We start from the raw sequence: 21087 nt of genomic DNA, 5'->3' as shown, positions 1-21087 counted from the left end.
TTTCATACATAAAAGCAGCACAAACAAGTAGCTCGCATTCACTTCCAATCTAGCTTCTGAAACAAAAGCATCAGCAGCAGTTATTAAATATTTTTCGAGAGATGATGAATATGAAGCACATATAGCTATACCGCTTTTTCAAGTTCCGTCATTCTCGCTTCTACGTTTACGATGCTGGTAGTTTTTTCTCTCTAAGGCAACGAAAACCGACCAGCTTCGCTTCATTCTGCAAAGTCATTCATTAATTGGATGCGAAAGAAGTCAATAATGCGGTTGTGTGTCAGATATAAACTTCTGCTGCATGTATTATTTTTACCCTTCGATCATATATTTTGTTTAAGAATATGTTTGATTCCAAAAAAGCACGCAACTCAATGATTGAAAGCATTCTAGTTATTTCGATGTTTAATAGCTCAGTTCAAAAGGAGTGCAGTGCATTCACAGTTCGGAAAAAGTAACAGAACTGTGCGAAGGCGAATAATAATAGCATTCTGTGTACAATATTTTCACCTTTTCCATTCTATTCTATGCCTTATACAGCATGCTCTGACAAAAACTTTTTGCCATGCGGTGTGAATCTCTTGCACGCTCAAATATCAACTACTTTTTTTTGTGGAATTAGACTACTGCGTCCATTATTTAGAACTATTGTAGTAATCAACTACTTTGCGATTAGGGGTACTGGGGGTAAGCCCGGCACTGAGGGTAAGACCGTCACCCCTAGGATTTTACTAGAAAACGCTAATTAACTGTGTTTTGGAATATGTGAAGTGTTGGTGTTTAATATTTTAGACATTTTAAGACACATCGAAGCCACCGTGAAATGTCAAACGTCAAAATAATAGACAAAATATACGCTACTGCAGCCGATGCGTAAACGGATGTAATTTTTCGTGAGTGGAACTTAATGTCGTTTTCGTTTTCGGTATAGCTACACTTTTTCCGTGCTATACTTTGCAGCTTCAAATAAAACATTTTCAGTGTCATTGCATTGGTATGCGTAATAATAGGATAGCTGTCAATTCGTTTTGTTTTGGTCATTATCGCATTCGTCATTTTGTCTCGTTTCCATTTCATATGTCCATCTCGCAAATGTGTTGAAAAAAAAAAATTTACCTGACACTTAACCACGTGGAACGAAAACCAAAACAAATCAGTTTTGACACATACGTGTGAATGTGTTGGTAACTTTTTACAGTACACTCTGCTTTTTTCGGGTGTAGTCAGGGACAGAAAAAGTGTAGGGAGAGACAGAAAAAGGGTAGTCCGAAAAGTCAAATAAAACATTTTCGGTGTCAAAAGTGTCGTTTGAGTGTAGCTACATCGCGAAAACGAAAACGACATAAGTTTTTATTCATTTGAAAAGACTAAAATAGTTTTTCGTTGCTCTACAATTTATTGCCTGTATTGTTAGCAATCACAGGAATTCGATCTGAGGTAAATTGAAGCGATAAATTAGTAGAAATACTCTTTTTTTAAAAATGTGTGCTGTCAGGGTAACACCGTCACCCAGTGAGTGGGGTAAGCCCGACATTGTCTGAGGCTAGTAGGATGTTACTGACACATATTTCTCATCTATTACCGATGTCTCGCTGATAAATAAATTATTTAATCGACTTAGAACCATGCACTCAAGCTCTTCTGTGATTTATGAATGATTCCAAGGGTTATTAGAGGTGCCAAATGTACTGAATCAAGTCACAAAACTGAAGGCTTTCCCGGTGGTATTTGAAATATGCTCCGGTGTGGTCAATGTGATCCTGGCTTCAATGAAACTAGTTAATAATATGATTTCAAGTGCCACATGATAGGCTTGCCGAGTATCAAATTCTTTCATTGTTTATACATAATGTTCACCGGAACTTGTTCCGGCAATCTGCCCAGAACCAGCTAACCGACAACAACCAAATTCAACAGTAACATACAAAAATGTAAGATCTCTCATTCGACGGTTTCCGAATTCAAATTGGTTCAGTTGATTCGAGTTAATCCATGAACAAACTTAGGTGCCGGTGTTACCCCCAAGGGGTGCCAGTTTCACCCGCACTGATTGCTGAACGTCGTTATTATCTTAGTTTCAAGAGTCCACTATTCCTTGTAAAATAACAATTTGAAAGTACCGAAAACTTTCACATCTTGTAGAAAACAATCTGGGCAATGATTCTGTGAAAGAAATATAACAATATTCGCCATCAAGTGCTACTAAAGAATCATTTTCCTTAGGGGGCCGGGCTTACCCCCAGTACCCCTACTTGACTCTCTGTACAGAATTCTATCAATTCATTGGCTTCATAGTTTTTTTCCAACTCTTGGGGGTGCAGTATCTATTAGCCATTATTTTTTTGTAAAATGGTTCTATAGTAACACTAATTTGAAGAATCATGTTTGATCATGAATAGCTCCCAATGCTTGCCGAAACTAAATAAGCGCTATAAGTACAAAGAAAAGACGTTCATCTTATTTTCAAAGGATGTGTAAAAACTTGCAACCGACATTTAACCGTAGGTGGTAATGCTTCCGCTATGTGGAGCTCACGTTACTGACAAACCAAGCACTGATATCGGTAAAATATGCAGTAATATATGCATTTCCCAGAGAATGATTATATTCAATATAAATACATTACATACTTCTTATCACAGTATCAAAATTAACACAAATTGAGATGTCATCATTCACTGGCTTAGAACTAGTACTGCACCCAGGAACGATTCTCAAACCTAGCTCTCTCACTAACCTTACCAATAAGACGACAGCCGTAGTTTCTCGTGCTGTATCAAGAAGTTGTTGCTATGCTGCTCGGTTTTGGGCTGTGTTTCGCCAGTTCCCCAGACGTCCCATCACCCGCAAGTCTCTTTCGATCTGGTCGAGCCATTGTGCACGCTGCGCCCTTCGAGTTCTGGTGCCGGCAGAGTTGCTGAAGAGCAGTGATTTCACAGGGTTATCGTCCAGCATCCGGCCCAACGCAACCTATTGATTTTTGCTAGGTGCGCAATGGGGTTCTCTCCAAGCAGCGCGTGCAGCTCATGGCTCATGCACTGTCGCCATTATCCGTCGTCTGTCTGTACTCCACCGTAGATAGTCCGCAGCACCTTCCGTTCGAAAACTTCAAGAGCGTTAAGCCTGTATCGGACTAACCGGTGCAGCGGTCAACCGCTACCGTTCCGTTCTTTTTCAACCAATCAGAACGCAGCGGTCGACCGTCGCTTGTTGTTGTTACAAAAAATAGAATCTTTTCTATTTTTGCCGCCGACCGTTTCCAACGGTTGCCGGCTGCTTTCATTGACATGGCGAAGGCAAACGAATCTCTCCACACCTACACAAGATCACATATAGAGACTTGACAAATGAAAATGTGTGCTTCTCTTTTTGGCACACACGACAGCCAGTCAAAACATTGAGAGCACCGGCAACGCTGGTTGGCGATGTCAATTTTCGACCAACGCTCACTGGCAAAAATGAACCCAAATTCCCACTAATCAAAAGCCGCTTGGCTGGATACCTTAAGTATAGCATTTCTTATGTAAAATTGGCCAATAAATCGATAGGTGATATTTTCATTCTGTGCAGGGCACGGGAAAGGGTCTATATTTCCAAAAATACGCAAAAATAGGGTGAAAAGAGGCGAAAAAGACCTTTTCCCGTGCCCTGTTTAAAATGAAACCATCGCCAATCAATTTGTTGACCAATTTTACATGAGAAATGCTATATTTACGATATCCAGCCCAGCAGCTTTTAATTAGTGGGAATTTGGGTTCATTTTTGCCAGTGTGCGTTGGTTGAAGTTTGACATCGCCAACCAGCGTTGCCGGTGCTATCAATGTTTTGACTGGCTGTCGTGTGTGCCGAAAAGAGAAGCACACATTTTTATTTGACATGTCTCTAAATGAGAATTTGTGTAGGTGTGAAGAGGCACGTTTGCCTTCGCCATGACAATGACAGCAGTCGTCAACCGTTGGGAACGGTTGGCGGCAAAAATAGAAATAATTCTATTTTTTGCAACAACAACAAGCGACGGTCGACCGCTGTGTTCTGATTGGTCGAAAAAGAACGGAACGGTAGCGGTTGACCGCTGCAACGGTTAGACTGATACAGGCTTTAAGGCCCTCCGCCAGAAGCGTCGTTGTATCCATTCCGTAGAAACTACCGGTCGTACAATTGGTGCGTACGTTTGTATGTCTGAGAAGAACGTCGATGAGAACATGGTCAATTTGGTTCACTGTACGTTGGCCAGGTGATCTCCAGGTGGTTTTGTAGATGTCCTTTTTGACTGCCAGTCTGCGGGAAGCTGCGAAATTGACGCATCGTTGGCCGTTGTCGTTCGTCACGGTGTGCATGCAGTGCGGGCCGATCACCGACTTATATATGTCTTCCCTACCGATTTCAGCGTTGATGTTCCTGATGACGATCTTGATGTCTCTACGCGAGCAGCTATCGTGGAGTTTCTCCAGTTGTGCGTAGAACTTTTTTTCTCCATATCGAATCGTCCTTCGTGAGGGCAATGAACTTTGAGGATAGTGTAATTATAGAGTTGTGTTCTATTCTCAACAAACATTACCTGTCACTGATCGCCTGCCACTTGATCGCACGACTCGGCATCCTGCCTAGCACTAAGAACCCGGTACCCAGCTTATTGGTTGTGATGCGACATGTACCAAGCTTTTGCTCGTCGTCCTTATTTCGTCAGCTAGGTCATTGCCAATTTTTCCGATTCGTTTTCAATTCTTGATTGTTCGTAGTAGCGTGTTCCAGCCGGTACCTCATGGAGGCAGGGATATGACATAGTGCCTTGGACCACACTGAGGTCTTTTTTATGCCAACTAGTATGGGTGTACTTCTGGAACACACTGCCCAGCCTTTACCAAATTTAGCTCTCCTCAATATAGAATCAGTGGTGCTGGAAAGGGTTGGCGTTGACGCTGTGTTCAAGATATTCAATACATCTTCGGAGATTCAATCCCGATTAAAGTGATTTTTTCTACTGTTACGACACTTTTTTATGCGTCATTAAATAAGCGCATTTTACCTCTTTTTTTTTTTTTGAATGAAATATATGAAAACTAGCCCCCCCCCCCCCCTCCTAGAAATTTCCTTTAGTTGCGCTCATGAATATATGCAGTGCAACTGGGGCACCACAAGACAGGTATCGTTAGTGTATTAACGTTCTCTGTGCTATAAGTTTGTTAACATTCTTTACTTTCGTGAACGAATAAATAGCAAAGCGCGACGGAAAATGACACCAGCCGAATCAGTAAAACGTTGGAGCTTTGGTAAGGATAACTAGATTAAATTCAGTTTCACTGGAAACTGTGAAAGAAAGTGTACACTTAGTTACAGTAAAAGTGTACTTTAAGAATTGAATGTGAGATCTCCGAGCTCTGCGTACATTTCTGTTTTCAACCCGGGCACACAGAAGAGTTCAAAATCCGCTTTCACAGAGTTGTATAGAAATAAATTTTTATACACTGTCAAATTTCCCAAGAGCTCTACGAATGGAGATGAAGATAGTTTCTTAAGATGGCCGAAAGCAAAAGAGTAGACTGAATCGTAAAGAAATAAATTGGAAATATTTTCTAAAATCACCGAAAAAAGTCAGTCACCCCAAAAAAATGAAAGTGACAGCGGCCTCTTTGAGTATTTCTGTGAAAGTGCGCTATAAGCGCTCATTCAGAAACCATTTGATCTTCTCTTGGCACTGTTTGTACGCGTTTGCCCACAATAGCACCTTTATCACAGGTGTAATTTGCATGTTGCTTTCCGCATTCGCCACAACGTGCTTTATTGCCGCAATGGGTAGCCGTAAGCCCCCGGTACAAACAAGTGTGGCTTGTCCACGAGCTCTGAGTTTGACAGAGCACACCTGGCGAACAAGAGTGTAAGTTTTTACACTCTTGTCGATGGATACTGAATGCAATCGCTCATGATCCAGTATTTTTACCGGATGAAAGCTGGATTTTTTTAAAGGCCCGGTTTCAGCCTCCAGCAAATTCTTGACGGTCGAACTCGAGTCGGTGACCACGCCGTTGATCTCCATCGCACGATCAGGAATCAACACGTGGTTCTCCAGCGTGTGTAGCTCACAAGCAGTAATTTTATTTTCTTAAGGCTTGACATCGAAACACGCTGTTAACTATGGCGAACTTTTGCGTTCTCGGTCACTGCTGATTCTTATAAAATTCAAAATTTTCGTTGTATTCAATGCTTTTACTTTAGGCCGGGAAAACACAATCCATGGCCCCAGAGACCAGGTTTCTGTGAAGTTCGGATTTTACACTTGGAGCCCCGTATCTTGAAAAGTCAACCGTAAGAACGAACGGAGCTTCACCCCCAAGATTCAAGTACGCAGAACCCAAATGTAGTCACCAACAAAGCGGAAAAAAACACAAAACAAAACTACTTGTATTATGTAGCCGCTCTCCTCCTCAACAAGCACACAAGTGATGCCAATCCAGCAAAGTAGTTCTTTCGTCACACTCGGTCTCAAAATCGTATGTCGCAGCGGGCAGCTATGAACGATCTCAGAGAGACGTGTTGACTTGAGTGAAGATAAATTTCACTCTGGGTAGCACCAAAACGGGACCAATAAAACAATGTCAATGTACAACCGACTCTACCGAGTCTTCTACACGGAATTAATCGTTAACATTTTGTGATACAAAATACGCTGCTGTTTTGATTTCATCGCGTGTGAAAAATGTTTTCACCGTAAATTTGGCGAAATGATTTTAATCGCTTATGTGAAATTGTGGAACCACCAGGTTTTAATTATTTATAAATCAACGTTCTGTGAACTACGAACTGTCGGGCAATTTGAGCTTTTAAAAGATCTCTGTCATTCACTCGAAAAAAACGTAATTCCTTGAAAACAAACACAATCATGACAAGCTTTTGCTATCTCGGTCACTGCTGATTCTTACAAAATTTAAAATTTGCATTATATACAATGCTTTTACTTTGGACCGGGAAAACACATCCCATGGCTCCCGAGACTCTGTTTCTGCGAAGTTCCGATTTTACTCTCGGAGCTCCGTATCTTGAAAAGTCAACCGTAAAAACGAGCGGAGCTCCACCCCCAAATTCAAGTAAAGCTGAACCGCGCACCCAAGCACGCAGAACCCAAATGTAGTCACCAACAAAGCAGAAAAACACAAAACAAAATTACTTATAATGTGTAGCCGCTCTCCTCCACAACAAGCGCACAAGCGATACCAATCCAGCAAAATAGTTCTTTCGCCACACTCGATCTCAAAATCGTATGTCGTAGCGGGCAGCTATGAACGATCCAAGAAAGACTTGTTGAACTTGAGCGCAAATAAATGTTTCTCTACGTAGCACCAAAACGGGACCAAGAAACAATGTCAATGTACAACCGACGCTATCGAGTGTTCGACAAGGAATGAATCATTAACATTTTGTGATACAAAAATACACTGCTGTTTTGATTTCATTGCGTTCTGTAAACTACGAATCCCCGAGAAATTTGAGCTTTAAATTGACCTTATCTGTCATCTACTCGAATTATACGTAATTTTTGGTAAACAGACAATGAAATACGCATTTCAAGAGTAATTTTCAACAAAATTCTAACACAAATACATTCTAACAAACACTTACATTCCCTATCCAGAATATGAACTATTATATTTTCATAAAACTATACACTTACAATAAGGAAACAATGCACATATGAGAATTGAGATTTTAATGCACTTTCTACAACTGTAAATATACTATTTTTGAGTCAGAATTCTTTTGGAAAAATAAAGTGTTAAATCGTAATGAAAAGTATGTCAATAAAATTAAAAAAGTACTGTGATAAGGCAAACGAAATCCAAAGTTTGTTATTCTACTCAATATGTGAAAAGAGTAGAGTGAATATTCACCGCCCACTTCTTGCCCAGCATGAGCGCTGCGTTTTGCAATTTTTTGCAGCAAACTTCTACTTTGTGCTGTGTTTCTGCCGCTCGCCAAAAAGGAATACACTTGGTACCAGTGTTGCTGATTATCACTTCATTACACTCAAATACGTTGTCTGCAACCAGAAGTACTCAGTTCAGTGGCAACAAAGCATGCACTCATAAATGAAACGAACGCGTTGATCGTCCCGTGCCATGGTGAGTGACTCACGTATGAGAAGTTTTTTTTCTCTTCGCACCATCTTCGCTTCGGACCCGATCAGATCAATAGGGAAGACAGAGGTTTTTTCCCGTGGTAATCTCATCACTCAGAATATTCAGATGACTCGCATCATTCACTTTATTTGCATCGTTCGCACCATTCTTACGATTTGCATCAGTCATATTCTTCGGGTCTTTTTTTTTTGGGTGAACCGAAGCGAATAGGTTTCTTCAGCCAACAGTGCTGCGTAGTTGTAGTTTTTAAAAATAAAACAGTCTAGTAGTGATGAACTGCCGCGCGTTAAAAACAAAGATGAAGGATGTTGTTTAGGAAAAGGCTGCTGCCACAGGGGCAATAAAATATAGGTGCCTTATCGATGCTTTCAGTTTTGTTAAATTCATTTGTAGAGCAACATGTCAAAAGGATATATCTGCTTTGATCTATTTTTTTGATCGATCGGTTTCTTTCAATCGCCACGGCTTATTAAACACGTTTCATGATATGTCCTTTACACCATTTGATAGCGAAGAATCTAATCTAGCATTTCAAATAAAAACCACGTTGGGAATAGTTACTTTAGCTGAACTATTAAACAAATGAAAAGTCAATCAAGAAAATCGATGAAAGTAGATAGACCCTTTTGACATGTTGCTCTACATTTTGAATTTCAGAAACCTATAATCAGTTGACTTCAAGAAACATAAAAATAAAAACATACATTGAAAGAATGTCATTTTTTCCTTGTCAAACATCTCGAACAATACGTGCTAATACTAATTCCTTAAACTATATTCCGCAAAATTCATTCTGTCAAGGATACATCCCTTCTCTGATGTATCGAACACCCTATTCGATAAACAGAGAATTCGCTTGCCCTCCCCAGGCGGCTTGGGTCTTGTACGTATCTATTCTTACCAAAACTAACGGTGTTTTTTTTTCCTTTGTAAACATCATTGTTCTTTCCCGACGCTTCGTTCGTTTTTTTTCTTTCATACGAATTTATTTACAATAAACAGGAATACATTTTTCATTACACTGTTTCGTTTTGCATTTGTCATCCTTAACCTAACTTAATTCTACCAATTAAGCTTAGGGAGCCGATTACCCGCGGCGTTACTCGGGATTAGTGACACGTTCCTAAATGTCCACTCACGCAACCATGCAGTCTTTAGTCTTTTTCATACGTTCAGTTCTCACTCACCCTTAATATTAGAAGGGAGAAGGAAACTTAACCTAACTTATCCTAATGTTAGTAAATCCATTATTACAATAAATTTATCCAATGTTCGAATTCTTTTTTAAAAACATTTGAATTATTCCATCTTTTTTCTCGTATCATTTTAGTGAATTCTTATAATGAATGGTCCCCATATTTTGACAAATTAAAGTTTATTCCTTGGGCTACAAACCATAGAGCTGTTTTACTTTGGTATTGATGCACTTCAATAGTTCTTGATAAAATTTCTTCAGGATCAGTAATTAATATATTTAGCTTGTTTATAATGACATCTTTGATCCAATTCCAAATATCTTCATTTATTTCACATCTTTTAATTCGATGGTCTAGTGTATCTATTTTACCGCAAAATGTACATAAGTTGTTATCAGCTCCTTTAATTTTATAAAACAATAATTTTGATTTTGTAGGAACGATGTCATTAAATACTAAAAACAAAGTATGTTTTTCTTCACTAGAAATAAATCTTTTACTCAAATTATTTCAACGAGCTTCCCAATTTAAACAAGGTTGCTTATCTTCAATTTTGGGCTTTATGTTTTGCATACTAAGTAAATAATTGTGGATTTTATTGCTTGTAGCCATATCAGTGAAATTTTCGTCGGTTGTGGCACAGTTAGTCCATTCTCGAGCATTTCGAGTAAGGCAACGATTGTCTTTTTGATCAATCATGAAACTATCTCGACAAGGGCTAGACTATCGAAAAGCAAATTTTTTATAAATAAGGATTTCATTTTACTTTCTACGTCAGTAAGGGAGATTCCCCCTCTGTTAGTGTCTAAGTATAGTTGAGCTTAACTAACTCTGAATATTCCTACGCCTTTTAAAGTAAAATTTCTACATAAAGTTCTCAGTTCGAATGTTTTCTGGGGGGAAAATTTGAGACAAATACCATAATTTTAGTATTTTTTATTATTTTTGAATAATTTTGCATAACGATGTCTTTGAAAGAGCTAAAAAATTCTACTCCGAGAATTTTGACGCTATCGACTTCTTTCAGTAAATGAGGGCCGGATGAACAGTTGTTTAATCTCAAGAAGACAGATTTATCGAGGTTTAATTTTATTTTTGAATATATGCTGAAAAAATTTATTAGCATTTGATCAAATTCATGATTATTACGAATAAATAGATTTAAATCATCCGCATATGCGATAACCTTTATGAATACACCACCTATGTAACATCCCATTATGTTTTCATGTAACATTCTAATAAGAGGCTCAATGTACAAAACAAATAACGCCATACTTAGAGGGCAGCCCTGTCTAACCGATGAGCAAACTGCAATTTTGTTCGTCAAAAAACCATTGAAAAGAATTTTTGAATGAGCTTTTAAGTAAAGATTGCGAATACAGTGGATAATTTGTTGAGGAAATCCAAATTTACCAAAAATGAGCCATAAAAAACCATGGTTAACTCTATCGAAGGCTTTTACGAGGTCTACGTTTACGACAAGACCTTTGAATTTTTTTGAAATGTTCGATTTCAATGTAATATTTCTAAGCAACTTTAAGTTGGAAATGCATGATTTTTCGGATGTGCAAGCTGCTTGTCCAGGTCCGATGAGGTTGTTTAGTATTGGTTGCAATCGGTTCACCAAGATTTTTGTGAAAAGTTTATAGTCACAGTTTAGCATGCTAATAGGTCTTTTGTCTGTTATGTCATGAGAGCCTGCTTTTTTAGGGATTAAAGTTATGATACCCTCAACAAACATTGGACTCACCGTTGAACCAGATAAATATGCTTTGCATAGTTTCAAAAGATCTGATTTCAAATACTCGAAAAATGTTGTATAAAATTCATAAGTCAGCCCGTCGGGCCCTGGACTTTTCTTCTTGGCAGCTTGCTTCAAAACTAGAACAAGTTCAAATTCTTGAATTGGTCTTACTAATGCAGTTCTGTCATCTAAAGATACGGATGTTCTTATGTAACTTAAGACGTTTTCCGCACCAGGTACGAAGGTATTGTCATTTTCAAAAATCTCCTTAAAATAATTTTCTAAAAACGTTTGTAATTCTTTTTTCTTAGATGTTATATGATCGTTAATTCTCAATTCCATTATATTGATTTTATTCTTGACATGCTTCGAAAATGGAATAAACCAAGCTTTTCATCTTCTACAATGTTTTCACATTGTATTTTATGTTTTAAATTATTTATTCGGTTTTGCTCAATGTCCATCATTTTTGTTTCAACAAAAGACAGCTCTTTTGTTACACCTAATCCCAAATTTTGTTTTTGCGAAATTTCGTTTAAACAACCATGCAAAAAACCTTTTGTTTCAGTGATTTTCTTATTTAAATCATAGGATTTGGTTTTAAAAAACGTTCGCGCTCTAGTTTTAAAGTGCTCATTCCACCATCGGCAAAAATCTTCGCTGTATAAAATTCTTCGACGAAGCGAAAGAATTTCATTTTTAAACTCATTACAAATATCCTCATCATTCAACATTGACGGGTTAATTTTCCAAAAACCTCTCCCGTGTACAATAACGTCTGCATTAGAACCAATTTCAAATTTCATGAATAATGCTCGATGATCAGAGAAAGTGGTTGTAATGGTTTTAAGTTTTAGCACTTTTTCGACAAATTTTTTTGGGGCAGAATTTAGTCCAATCGAGACATAGATTCGCCTCTGGAAAAGGTATAAATTGTTTTTTTATCTTCAATTTTTCCAACATCCTGCAGCTCTGAGGGGATGACCAATTGATTTAATCCTTGACATAAATTTTTAACGTTTCCATTAGAATCATTTTTGATTAAAATGCAATTAAAATCCCCTAAAAATACGTTGGGTAAATCAGTTGACAAATGAGGGATAATTTCATACATAAACGGGGTATCACGTTCTTTACGAAATTTGGATCCGGAGTGGGCATAAACATTAATAAAGTTAATATCACCGATGCATACCGAAGTAATTCGTCCATTTGGATTCATCAAAATATTTGAAAATTATATGGTTTTTCTAATCAATACAGCAGTGCCTTCGCGGTTTTCACTGATATTCACTAAAGCAACGTGACTTGGAATAAAACTAAAATCTTCAAACGAAACTTCTTGTAAAAAGATTAAATCAATATCATAGTTCCAATCTTTCAGCATGTTAATTTTGATTTTTGAGCTGATAGCATTAATATTCAACGTTGCTAATGTCCTGATGTACATTTTTTAACAAAACAATTATTTTTGTTCTTTTTATTTCTTGGTAGTTTACTTACAAAAGCTGATGTCTGGCTCTTACCTTTCCCATAACCATTTCCATTTTTTCGTTGGTTGTTACTTACGTCATCAATAGTAACTTCATCGCTTTCGGAGCTCTCTGTAGCAGGAGCTCCACGCTTGATTGTAGCACAACGCTGTTGTTCGCTGACTTCGTCCTCCATTACAGTAGTGATTTCGCACGTGCTACTATTCGTAGTGCTACTTGCTGCAACCTTCGATGCAACAGAGTTGCGGTCTTCCGAAACGCTAGGTACTGATGACGAACTCGAAGCCGATGATGTCGCTATTTGCTGAGTACCGGAACTCAGTGTGAGTGCTTTGTCCTTGATCACGTTGCTCTTATTTAGAACTGTCATTTGTGAAGTGGCAAGTGGACTGTTATCGATGATTGGTTTGCTCGGTCTACCCAAAGTGGTACCACTTCCACCGCTTTTGGGCCTCACCGCGCTGCTTGACTGAGTAGCCGATTATTGTAAACTACTAACTCCGGGAGTGCTAGGTTTGAGTCCGCTTCCTGATGGAATTGTCATCAGCTTTGGGCAATCCGACTTCATATGTCCCTCTTCCTTGCAGAAGAAGCATTTTCCTTTTAAGCCTTCATAAAAAATCCGAGCACGAATGTGCCCGATGTAGAGATTGGCAGAAATTTCCTTCGCAATCGCCATGTGCACGCCTCGAACTCCGGTAAAAATGCTGACGTTCATTTCGCTAGGGAATCTTTCTCGTACGTGCTGACGTATCGATCCGTATTGGCCCAATACATATTGTATTTCCCGATCTTCGATCTCTTGTGGTAAATTGAAGATGCGGACATACCTGAAAATCCGCGATGCTTGGTCTACTTGAACACTGGCCATAGTTCCATCCTGGTATTGAAAGTTGTATATTTCATCGGTCTCAGAAATGAGCGTAGAGAACTTGAGCACTTCGAGTAGCTTGATGTAAAATTGTCCGCCATTTTCGTCTTTGTAGATAGAGTGGATGTCAGCCGCAGAAAGTTTTAACACGTCCAGAGAAAATTCGAGTACGTCAATATGCAAAGGAATTTGCTGTCTGGTCCAAAAACCAGTTTTACCGTATTCTTTCTAAGGCTGTGAGCCATATTTACTCTTTCTGTACAGAAAGATTCCGTTTATAAAAGAGAAAAGAAGAATTGTAGAACAATAGCCACAGAGGACTATTGTTCACTCACTCGATAATCACGACCAATATTGCTATACGTCTGTACAGAACGAGCACTTGTTCGCGAGTGCTTCGTTAGATTCGTTCGTTTTAGCTATAAGTCGAATTGATGGTGAGTAACTTTTTTTCGGCTAGCCCAATGTGGCAACTCAGTGAGATACAATAGCAGGAGAAGAAGTAAAGGATAGAATACACCCAAACATTTCATTAAGCACTGTTATTTGCACTTAACCCGTAAAGACCCGGGACGGAACTTGTTTTTTGAAAATACTCGTTCTCAGCACTGGAACGGCCGATTTGAGAAAACATAGAATTTTATTCAAGGGGAATAGTTGCTCTAAGTTTTGGTAAAGGTGCCACCCCTTTGGACCCCTCCCCATTTCCAAGAGACGCAAAAATGTCTGTGTTTTTTTCTAATTTTTCAAACAAATTGAGCAAACACTGGGAATTTTCATACGTATCAATTGCCCCATGTATCAAATCATGTCAGGTATATGAAATATGGTATGTAAGAGTGAATTTTGGAGTTTCTAAATTATCTCAGTACAAAATCACAAAACTACGTATTTTCATAAAAATTCAAAAAACAAAATCGTTTTTCAAATTTTAAGCTCTACATTTTTGCGGCAAGGTCTCCTGAATCCATACGTGATGAAATATTTATTTAAGGATGCAAACATTTTGAGAAAAACCAATTCAAATTCACCAAAGTACGTATTTTCATGGAAACCTGATTTTCTCAGTCTCCCACAGTAGGGTTTAACTTTGTTCTTCAATTTTCAAGCTCTATATTTTTAGAGTGACGTCTTCCGAATCCATAGATGGTAAAATCAAGTTTTCATAAGAACTCGTACTTAAGTGAATTCAAACTCGTTTTTCTCTAAATCTGTGCATGCTAGAATAAATCTTTCACCATCTTTGGGTTCAGAAGACGTTACTCTAAAAATATAGAGCTAGAAAATTTAAGAACAAAGTTGAAACCTACTGTGGGAGACTGAGAAAATAAGGTTTCCATGAAAATACGTACTTCGGTGAATTTAAACTGGTTTTTCTCAAAATGTTTGCATCCTAAAATGAATATTTCATCGCGTATGGATTCAAGAGACCTTGCCGCAAAAATGTAGAGCTTAAAATTTGAAAAAAGGTTTTGTTTTTTGAATTTTTATGAAAATACGTAGTTTTGTGATTTTGTACTGAAATAATTTAGAAACTCCAAAATTCACTCTTGCATACCATATTTCATCTACTTGACATGATTTGATACATGGAGCAATTGATACGTATGAAAATTCCCAGTGTTTGCTCAATCTGTTTGAAAAATTAGAAAAAAACACAGACATATTTGCGTCTCACGAAAACGGGGAGGGATCCAGAGGGGTGGCACCTTTACCAAAACTCAGAGCAACTATTCCCCTGGAATAAAATTCCAAGTTTTCCCAAATCGGCCGTTCCAGTGCTGAGAACGAACATTTTCAAAAAACAAGTTCCGTCCCGGGTCTTTACGGGTTATTGATGCGATAAGCTCCGAAATCCGAACAAACTTTCAATTCCAAATTAAAATCTTGCGCAACTTATTTTTCTATACTTGTTTGTTTATTCTAGTAATGTAACTCATTTACAAACCTCATAGGAAAAACTCAGCTCCACATCGCGCTGATTTCCTGATACTCTGGGGTACTTGCTTTATAGCTTCCTGAATTCCGGTTGTTTCAATTGTTTTGAGCTCCTTCTTGATTTTTCTCTCAAACGATCGACGTTTTTTGCTTTGTAACCTTTATGGTAGACCATTCGCTTCAAATTTGCTCGGAAAATTTCAATAGACTGCAGCAGTGGCACATTTTGAGGATTGTTTTCTTTCGGAATAAATCCGATATTGCCTTGCCGCAAATCCGCTAAAGTTGCATTAGCATAGTTTGACAATGCAAGGTCTGGCCAAAACACTACTTTGTCGTTTTTATAGTGCTTATATTTATAGTTTTAAACCCATTTTATGCAGATACTAGTTCATCGTTTTTTAATCAATTGGATATTTATTGCCCAGCTCACGATATGATTACGCCGGCCGACCAGGCGTTCCCACCCTTAATTTCGCTCGAACTTTGCTCTCTTGCAAAGTGCTTTTTCGTTCGGTACAAGATTTTTTTTTTGAAGGTATTTCAATTCTCGAAGAGTTTTTCAATAATGTAGATGAATGTTTTTTTCTATATCCAAGATCTTGTGAATAGTGGAACACTTCACTTATAGATTTTTCTTCATTTCGCTCACAAAAATTGCAAATCAATTTACGACGATCTTCTTTCGACCACGCCTTTTTCCCAACTAAGCGTCACTTGATAGAATCGACTAGTCGTGTTACCAATTATATAAAAGTGGATCTTCATTTTGTGGAAAAGGAGTTTTCGATTTGTGCAGCACCTTGAAATCGTAGACCAGTTTAAAAGTTGTTCGGATTTTTTTCCTCACACGTTACACCACAGTTTCTGTAAAACAAGAGTGGTTGGTTGGTCACTCTAAAGAGAATACACAAAGGTACACTGCGGCGATCACTACTGAGATAAGTTCTATAGCATTCGAAGAGCAAACATACGTGACGGGTGACTGTATTTTTTTCAGTCTCGAGATACAAAGCAAACAACGCAATCTTTTTTCCTACCTAGATGCTCCACCACAATAACTGCACTGCAGTGAGCTTTATTGTGTAGTTATTGAGCGTAATACCCTTTCGTGTGAGAAAGATCACACCAGTTTCCTATCTCTCTGGAGAGATATTCAAGATTCCACCACAGTGTTTTTTATTTTCGAGTTACTCAGATACACACGATTCCCATCAGTGCAGTGTAAGAGCAGTTGTTCTCGCAATGAAAGATATTCTCCTCCACGCTAGTAATATTCTGAGGAGAAATATCAAGCCTGCTTTCGGAGCAACAATTTTTTTAATCCGTCACTAGTCGCGTAATGCCATTGCACAAACCGAATTCTCGCGTAACTTTACAAAAAGACCTAAGTAACAATGGAAACATTTTTTTCGTTTACTTTATTTTTAATTAATAACTAAGTTGTTTTTACGTTTTTCATGATACTTTTTGCATAGTACACTAGTCAATGTTATAATCTTTTGATTTGTGGAAAGAAAATGGCTATGTTTCACTCTCATGTAAAAGCGCTGAAAAATATCCCTAATCTGAATAAAAAAGGTAAAATAAAATAAAACTTCAAAGTTTTGAAATCAACTTTAAAAACATTTTCATCGACCCTGGATTTAGGAACAATTCATAACAAAGAAAGGAGTAGACCAGTGAAATCTTCCAAATAGTCAAAAACTGCAAAGTCAAATTGCAAAAAATACACAGACGATAAGAGTAGATATGAACAGTTACATACAACTCAAAACTTTGCAGTTTTGGGTTTTAATGGCAAACGATGCTAAATACTATTGAGTTTTACCCCATATAGACCCGCTTCAAAATTGACAGAAAATCCAAAGTTTTAAGAAGATGTGCGTTATATCTCAAATCTCAAATAAGATAAAAAAATTAGATTTCATCTCGCACAACTTGCTTGTAATATGAACCTAATAGACCCAAATGGGATATGTGAAAACATGAAGTGTTAAAATTTGAAACTCATGAAAATTTTCTTGACGTTAATTTTTCAAACACGTTTTCCGGAAACGTGTGATATTGAGTTGTGCCAGTCTTTCATTCAACTGACAATATTCGTCCGAAAATACAATTTTCCAACATGTAAAGTTTCATTTGTAAGTGTCATTTTTAAAAAGCCTCCTAAATGAACACAAATCATTGAGTACGATTGTGTTAAGTTATGTGAAAGGACAGTACAGTACAAAGAAGTGCGCTCGAATATAAAGAGAAATGATAATGAAGTATATCATGAAAATAAAGTGAATAAAATAAGTAAAATAATCCAGCACTTTAGAAAATGGTTCAGTGCCAGTGACTTGGCTTCCTCGAGTGATGGAGGACGCTACCCAGAGATTTTTTACCTCGGCAACTCTGCCGGTACCCGCATAACTGTCCCATATTGATTTTTGTCACTTTTGAGTTATCATCGGGAATCGACTTAATTGTTATCATATTTTCCGAAAAAAATCTTTTGTCCCATATTGTTTTTTTTTAAGTTATATAACGTAAAACCAATTCCACCCACGGTTTTTTGTTCTCAACGTTAAACTTGTGGTGCCATGAAACTGTTCTGGTCATTGGTTTTGAATTTATTTGCTTAAAATAGCGGGAAATCAGAAAATTCACAGATAATATTGAATCGCCGTTTTCTCAACATGTTGTTTTTCATTATGGGACAGTTATGCGGGTATCGGCAGAACTGGTGCGGGGTAGAATTAAACCCGGACTAACTGCTAACCTGGGGAGTCAAAAAAAAAATCAATAAAATAGTTTTATGGTCTTTTTATAAATGCTCAGCGGAACAAAAAATCGACCAGAACATTATTTCTTCATTTGTTAATTGTTCTACCGAAATTGAATGAAACTCGAACGATTCGCATTTATTCACCTTTAAGGGTTTCATATTATGTTTTTCCCGTTCCCAATTGGTCCCCTCACTACTAATTCGTAATTTCTAAAGCCCAGTCTGTTTATTTCACTCATTTTTATTGCTCCGCTATGTCCATTATGCTTTCAAGTACTCTAACGATTTTTAATAATTTTCTTTTTTTTTCAGCTCTAGATATCGAATCAGCACAACAGCAATACTCATTACATCGACTGTACCACGCCAGAAAGACAACGCTGACTTCCTCTAACAATAATAATAATAACAACAACAACAATAATATCCACAACAGTAATACCAATCTCAGCAACCACAACAACAATAACCACAACAACAACAACAGTAACAATGGCAGCAGCATCCACGGTAGCAACAGCAGCTACAACATCAGCCAGCACAGCAACAGTCAGACAATAAACAACAATGGCAGCAGCAAATACTCCTCAAGCCATCATGTCGCGGGAGGAACGGGCGCTGGAGGCAGTAGTGGTCACCACTACCACCATCACGGTGGCATGCCGCACTCGCAGAGCACCGGCGATGTGTCAGCCATCTTTGGCCGCGCATGACATGACACACTGAGCAAGGCCAGAGACTCCGGCAAAATGATTGGCCTGATTTAGAAGCTGGCCGCTGTGGTGTCTCGGGCACGGTCGCTCCGGTCGAACTGTGAATAGTGTGTTGTAGCCGTGGATGTCCGTATGTGTTTAATGCTATAGATTGTATGATATAGGAAGTAGGCGTGCTCCCGCTCAGGCGAGATAGAGACAGATCTAGTAGGAATATGTTAATGCTAATCAGTATCCGTAATCCTCAGAGAGTAATTATCCTCCCACTGCCTTCCTCCCAAAAAAAAAAACAAATGTAGAGTTAGCTGGGGACCCCTCGTAGCCATTCGTAGCCGATGGTGAATCTTTCGAAATACATAGACTTGTTAGGTTAGGTGAGTTTCGTGGACTAGGACCGATGATTGCGCGTTGGGAATCTCGTTTCATTCCGGGTTGAGTTTCATGGACTGGCTGCTCGAAATTTATCTGTTGCAACACTCCCTTCTTTTCTATAAATATAAAATAGAACATGGAAAAGGAATTTCCGATTCCGTCAGTATTATTGTTCTGAAGTTAAGTTCATTAAATTATTTGATTCATTCGAGCAACCAGTGTCGCTAATTCCATTGCACTTTGATACATTAGAAGGCATGCTACAATGAAAGTTTCAATTCCATGCGTACAAACAATCACAGGAAAACTTAGTATGCATTCTGTATCCTGATTTATGTTAAAATTGCTATTGTTAGCTCAAGGGAAATGACAGATAACTTTCAGTACCCTGAAATAAAGTTCGAAAAATTTTAAAATTAATGTTCAAGCTTAAGCCAAAAAACTAATTATAAGTGCGGTAGGATTAGCTCACAAGCCCAACCTAGGAGATTAAGTTTCCAGAAATGAAGAGAGAACAGTTAGTAACTCCTGATTCCCGATTTAACCAAACGAACGCATGGAAACCATTTGTAGTGACGCCAAAGGTTCTTCCATGTCTAGACATAGGCTACCAAAACGCTCGAATCCTTCTTTCAGAAGTGAGTTTCGGGTGCAATGACAAAAAAGTATAAAAACACTGATTAGGGCAGACATTTTAGTGGAAAGAAAAACTAGCAAACAAACCTTCGAACAGTGTCAGCCAGGGATTTACGTTAAACCAAATGGATGCGCGTGACGAAGAGTGCTGCAAATTTTGCGTCGTTCGACTGACTTTCAACAATATAGATTAAACTGTATAGAAGCTACCTGTAATTTATTGTTTAGAGACGGCCAGGCAAACAAGATGGCAGCATATAGAAATCAAATAATAACTATTGGATGAGAATTGACCGACCAAAAATGTATGAATCAATTATAATCAGTCAGTCGTCAGAACAAAGTGATCTATTATTAGTGTGTAGTGAAAGAAGAACTAATGAGTTTTCTTTTTGCAAAGTTATGACAAATCATCTTCAAAATAATGCGTTAAAGTTTTTCTCGCAAGAGTAACAAAGAAAAAAAAAAACAAAACAAAATTATATAAACACCTATATTAAAGTTGCTGACCCCAATCGGGGACAATTTCGAACGTTGAGTAAATTATAATCACCGCTAAATTTCTCAAACATGCAAGACAAAAAGGAAAAAACTCTTTTCTCAGACACCACTATGATTGACGCTAAATTACACTCTTAAGCAAAGCAAATTACATATATGGGTATATGCTTATATATATGGGAATACATTATTTTATGTACATTCTTGTCAAACCGCAAAAAAAACGCAAATAAAAAGATTTAATTCATTACTTTCTGCAAGTCTTCATTCATCGCGGGTCGATCGTTTCGGTGATGGATGGATTGATAAACCGGTAATCGAATCAACAAGTAGGGAAACGTACCTATAAGTACCAGCACTTGGATGCCATTTGAAGGACCCCTTGTCCGAAAGCCGCCTCCTGTCGAACAAAGGTTCACTTTCGTTCAAGATGCCACTTGCACGTGACGTTTGGAATTATGGCAGGTACCTACCTACCGAAACGAATGGATCGGAATGTGTGGAATTTCGTGAGCTCGCCGATGGATTGACTAGAAATTTCGCTTTCTGTGTGGAATGAAATTTTGCAAACGTTGAAAATTTGTATTACCATAACACAATAATTCTCACGATTATTAAAATCTGCTAAATTGTACAACAATCGTAAACCTGGAAATCACCTGATTCCACTTTCATTTTAAAAATCAATAATACAGTTGGGCACACCCGATGCATT

General features: G+C 38.0%; 1 protein-coding gene across 7 annotated transcripts in view; it reads left to right on the top strand.

Moving 5' to 3' along the window:
• LOC129733271 (dual specificity tyrosine-phosphorylation-regulated kinase 2) overlaps positions 1 to 20622 on the top strand; it is a 296861-nt gene extending 276239 nt beyond the window's left edge. For all 7 annotated transcript variants that reach the window (XM_055695016.1, XM_055695015.1, XM_055695014.1 and 4 more), the window contains one exon: positions 18463 to 20622. In XM_055695016.1, the coding sequence (XP_055550991.1) occupies positions 18463 to 18863 (401 nt within the window). In that variant the 3' untranslated portion in view covers positions 18864 to 20622. The remainder of the gene's footprint in view (positions 1 to 18462) is intronic.
• The last annotated feature ends 465 nt before the right edge of the window (positions 20623 to 21087 follow it).

The sequence above is a fragment of the Wyeomyia smithii genome, chromosome 3, assembly GCF_029784165.1.
Source record: "Wyeomyia smithii strain HCP4-BCI-WySm-NY-G18 chromosome 3, ASM2978416v1, whole genome shotgun sequence".
In the NCBI taxonomy this organism is placed as follows: domain Eukaryota; kingdom Metazoa; phylum Arthropoda; class Insecta; order Diptera; family Culicidae; genus Wyeomyia; species Wyeomyia smithii.
This window is presented reverse-complemented; position numbering and strand designations above follow the sequence as displayed.